A 5,462-nucleotide genomic window follows, 5' to 3' on the forward strand; every position below is an offset into this window, starting at 1 on the left:
GATGTTACTGAATGCTTGGCTTTCTTTTTTAAGTGCCACCATAAACGTTTAATGGGGTTTAGGTCAGGAGAAAACTGTAGAGAAAAGTCCATGATACTCAGCACCCGCTGATCTTCTTTAATGTTCAGGTCGTTGTTGCACATTCATTTCTAATGAATACCATAGTTTTAAATTCAAGAATGTGGTCTCACTATGTTTTATTTTGAATGATCTTTTGATTTAAATAAAAAGAGGCTTAATTTTGATTTCAGTAAACCATTTTGTCGATCTGAACATATATTTTGGTTTGTTGTCTTGCTAGAAGATCCAATGATGGCCCTTGAGTGTTTGTTGCCAATAAGCTTAAATATTTATATTGGTCATCTGACCATAGAACAAGCATTTAGCAAACTTACATTGTTGTTTAGATGACAGGAAAGGCTTTTTCCTGGCTAGCCTTTCAAATAATCTCTTGGCATGGAGGTAGTGTCTGATTGTAGGATTGTAGACTTGCTAACCCCAGGAGATTAATAAATCTATAACTCTCTATCAATAATTTTATAATCCTTTAGAACTGAAGCTGTTATTTTAGGAGAGTAGCATTTTTATAGCAATTCCCTGACTTTATTCCTTAAGTTTGTTTGTTTGTTTATTTAGGATTTTAATGTCATGTTTTACACTTTGGTTACATTCATGACAGGAACGGTAATTACTCATCACACAAGGTTCATCATTTCACAAGGTTATATCGAACACAGTCATGGACAATTTAATGTGTCCAATTCACTTCACTTGCATGTCTTTGGACTGTGGGAGGAAACCGGAGCACCCGGAGGAAAGCCACGTGGACACGGGGAGAACATGCAAACTCCACACAGAAAGGACCCGGACTGCCCTGCCTGGGGATCGAACCCAGGACCTTCTTGCTGTGAGGCAACAGTGCTACCCACTTAGCCACTGTGCCGCCCTTATTCCTTAAGTAAGTTGAGACTTGAGAATTTAGGCAATACTGCTCTTACTGTAGTTTTATTACTGGAGTAAGAGCAGTATTGGTATGTACGGCAGTACTATCCCAAACCCATTCATGTTTATAATTTTAGTGTGCCTTAGTCTTTGATTCTGCTCTGTCAGCAGTGTTAACTCAGCCAGACCTGCACCCTTCTTATACACAGGCATGCAGATGCTCTTAAAAAAAATCCAATTGCACACTTAAACCTGCAGACCAGTTGCCATAGTAACAGCCATCATAGAAATAGGATCAACCCCCCAGTCAAACTTATTTATTTATTTATATGCTTAAGGAGTTATTTTGGAATGGAGAAATGAGCTGCTATGAATGTAACCCCACCAGTTCTCATTTACTAGCTTCACTGCCTGTTCCATTTGATTTACAACTATCACAGTTTTGTCACTTTCAGGTTCCTTACAATGGTACAAGTGGTAGGTTCTGGTTTTTACTGAATTTACATTACAGCTGTGGACTCGGCCACTAGTAACCTGGTTGCATCATAACAAAGAAACATTGTCCCAGGAGCATATTTCTTTACTTTAAATACCATTTTAATTCTAAAATAGTTTGATGTAAAATAAATAGCATAAACTATTTGTGATATAAATATTTGTATAGCTTTACTTGAGCTATGTTATGTTTAAATAACGGGCCCATATTTTGGTTTTTATAAAAAAAAATTTATCCTAACCTTTGCTCACCTTCCAGGTCAGGTTAGTTCCAAAGCTTAATTTTGCCTGATAAATCCACTGGACTTGCCTTTTTGTTTTTGTAACTTCACCAGGCTTAAACAAAACACATGAACAACTGTTCCACTGCAGCACTGAATGATTTTTAAATTGTTGTAATAGGTCTATATACTGTTATTGGTATATAACTATGCACCAGTTAGTCAAAAGATTAGGATTATCCCAAAATGCCCAAAGCCCTGTGATGGATTGGTGCAGTCACCAGGGTTTTTCTGCCTTGCATTTAGTACTTTCTATTTCTGCTGTTTTACTTAATAGACCAAGGATGCATGTAGCATATTGGTTTCTTATTAAAAATTCACTTTTCTTTGACTTTTGGAGAGTTGGCTAAAATATATGAACATGCCAAGCCACTGTATAAAATAAAGATCATCGATTAATTAAAGACTTATTACATCGCCCAGGTGGTGCAGCGGGATATTCCTCTAGCACACCAGCGCCGACATTCTGAACTCCTTGGTACAAAACTCGGCATTGCCACAGGTCAGCTGGGCCGCCATCTGGCGGGCATAATTGGCCACCATATCTGCAGGGGGGCTCACTGGACTATGTGTGGGTGGGATCTTTATACGCTGTGTAAGGACCCTGATTGGCAGAAGAGACGCCTGTGCAGAATGCAGGGTCGAGAAGAGGTGGGCTGTGCACATGTCAGAAGAGGCGTGTGCAGCGACATGCTCTCCTCGGATGCAATCGGGTACCCCTCAGCAGTGGAAGACAAAGTTTACTGCACTAAATCGGGAGGAAAATGGGAGAAAAATGCAAAAAAAAGATTATGCACCTTTACTCTACCTGCTAATGCTGCACTAAACAAAAAGACGTGATAAAACCCTAACAGTTAGTGGAAATGGAAATGTTATGTTTAATTGTCTGTTACAAATAATTACTAATGTCTTTCACATCCATCAGTCTTGAGAACAATTGGTTATTGTTCAAAAGTCATCTTGCATAACACTCACACTAGAAAACCTTTATGAATGTCAATTTCTGCAGGATCACAATTGGTGTTCTTTCTCTCTTTTTTAGGCCTGTCATCCAGTCTTATATGAGTGGGTGGAGCATGACAGATTGGTGGAACTGGCAATGCGTTTGATGTTGCATGGTAGATTCCATGGAGACACATGGCAGTATTTCTGAGGACCCCGCTCTCAAACTCTTCGAGGCCAGCAATGGTGTGGGGGCGGGGCTTGTCGGGCAGGAGGAGGCGTGGTATGGATTCCGGATAACGGTTAGTGCTGTGCTGCTGTTGGAGCTGCTCCTCGGAGTGGGTGGGAACCTGACTGTTTTGGTGTTGTACTGCGGTCATTGCAGCCTACTAGAGTCCGTCAGTCATGCCGTCACTCTCAGCCTGCACACCCTTGACCTCTTGCTCTGTCTGCTCTGCCTACCCATCACTGCCACCCTCCTTCTCATGGGTGCCACCCCACACCATACCCTGCTTTGTTGCCTCCATGAAGCAGCAGCTACCTTTGCCAGTGTGGGAACTGCACTAAATCTGCTGCTCATCAGCCTCGATCGCTATGACATCAGCGTCAGGCCGGCCAATCGGTTGCTCACACCAAGGAGAGCTGCATTTTTGCTAATTGGAGTGTGGGTAGTATCATTTACTGTGCCTCTCTTACCGTTTGTGGAGGCAGAGCTTGCTAATGAGCCAATAGACGAAGCACCGGTTTATTCTAATAGCACATTACTGTGTTCACAACTGATAGGGACGTTGCAGGCTCATCTTCTGCTGCAGGTTCCTATCTTCCTGTGCTCTTTGGCCGTTATGCTGTTTACATACTCTCGGATTCTACAAGCCCTGCGCATCCGCATAGGACATCCAGCCAGAGCGCAACGGGACACCACACAACTTAAACGACACAACTGGCAAAGGCGTAAAAAGTCTGCAAGGTTGACAGAGAACATGACAAGGACCATCTCTCCTCCAGCCCTCTCCACTGGACCTCTTGTTGTCTCTGACACTATTACCACAGTAACCATGAACACAGAGACCAACACCCCCTTAATAAATACTCCATTGAGTCCAACCTCTACTTTCTCCACTGTAACCACACCTGCAAGTCCTACATCCACTGTAGGCCTATCTCTGGCAGCAGCACCATTAAGGCCTATGCCTGCATTATCCGCCACAACTACACCTTTAAACTCAACTACATCTAGCTTGAACCCACTCTTAAACTCTATCCCAACTACTTCAAACATAAGCGTACCTCTTAACCCCAGCCCTTCTATATCAACAATAGCTTCACCTTCAAACCACAGCCCAACTACATCCACTATAGCTTCACCTCTCATCCCTAGTCCAAATATACCCACCACACCTTTAAATCCAATACCTTCAGCACCTCTGACCACAACAGCATTGAGTCCTGGCCCTGCTCATGTCCAAACTAGTGTTGGTGTGGGGGCTTCAGTGTCGGCCATCCTGGCTCTGCGTCGTGCAGTAAGACGTCATAGAGATCGCAGAGAGCGTCAGAAGCGTGTCTTTCGCATGTCCGTCATTATTGTCCTTTCTTTCCTACTCTGCTGGGCCCCTCTGTCCATCACACCACTCCTGTGGCTGGCAATTGGACCCTCTGAATGGCTGGAGCGCCTAAGAGTCTGCTTCCTAGTGCTCGCCTATTGGACGGTGGTGCTGCATCCACTGCTGTATGCATTTACACGGCAGAAACTGAGAAAAGTTCTGCACACGCGTCTGCGCCGGCTCCGCACAAACAACACACACACCGTCATTCAAAAAAGAACAGGGAACAGACGCAAGCACAAGGCAGACTGCAGCGATGCTACAGACCGCTGCCTAATGGAGGCCATGAGAGAGTGACAGCTTGTGTTTGTGTGTGCTTGTGTGTGAGAGTGTATGTGTGTGTGACTTTGCAAATTAAGTGTGAGAAACGTGTGTGAGAGCTAATATTAGAGTATAGTTTTGCATGGCAACAACTATGTAATTTATACTGTACATAGATTATGAGAAGCACATGTTCCAAAGCACACAGAGCTAATCTCAGAAGGTACCACAGGGCACTGTCTAATTAACCGTAGACATCACATCTAATTTACTCGTGTGGTGCTAGAAAAGATTGCCAACAAGAGAGTGTGATGCAATAATTTTATAAACCAGGTACGCATGGAGTTTACATGCAGAATAATTCTTATAACACTGGCATTATACACAGCAATGTAATGAACTTGTATAGATACACTATATTGCCAAAAGTATTCACTTGTCTGCCTTCACACGCATGTGAACTTGAGTAACGTCCCATTTTTAATCCATAGAATTTAATATGATGTTGGCCCACCCTTTGCAGCTATAAGAGCTTCGACTCTTCTGGGAAGGCTTTCCACAAGGTTTAGGAGTGTGTTTATGGGAATTTTGACCATTCTTCCAGAAGCGCATTTGTAAGGTCAGACACTGATATTGGACGAGAAGGCCTGGCTCGCAGTCTCCACTCTAATTCATCCCAAAGGTGTTCTATCGGGTTGAGGTCAGGACTCTGTGCAGGCCAGTAAAGTTCTTCCACACCAAACTCGCTCATCCACGTCTTTATGGACCTTGCTTTGTGCACTGGTGAACAGTCATGTTGGAACAGGAAGGGGCCATCCCCAAACTGTTCCCACAAAGGCACAATGCAATCAGACAAGTACCGTTCTCCTGGCAACCGCCAAACCCAGACTCGTCCATCTGATTGCCAGACAGAGAAGCATGATTCGTCACTCTAGAGAAT

General features: G+C 43.5%; 1 protein-coding gene across 1 annotated transcript; it reads left to right on the forward strand.

Annotated features, from left to right (window-relative positions):
• Positions 1 to 2,845: 2,845 nt before the first annotated feature.
• LOC134317330 (G-protein coupled receptor 22) lies at positions 2,846 to 4,647 on the forward strand. Its single transcript, XM_062998144.1, has 2 exons — positions 2,846 to 3,692; positions 4,134 to 4,647. Exons 1-2 carry the CDS (start codon positions 2,846 to 2,848, stop codon positions 4,556 to 4,558), a joined length of 1,272 nt encoding a protein of 423 aa, XP_062854214.1. The 3' UTR covers positions 4,559 to 4,647.
• Positions 4,648 to 5,462: the final 815 nt, after the last annotated feature.

The sequence above is a fragment of the Trichomycterus rosablanca genome, chromosome 6, assembly GCF_030014385.1.
Source record: "Trichomycterus rosablanca isolate fTriRos1 chromosome 6, fTriRos1.hap1, whole genome shotgun sequence".
Lineage (NCBI taxonomy): Eukaryota > Metazoa > Chordata > Actinopteri > Siluriformes > Trichomycteridae > Trichomycterus > Trichomycterus rosablanca.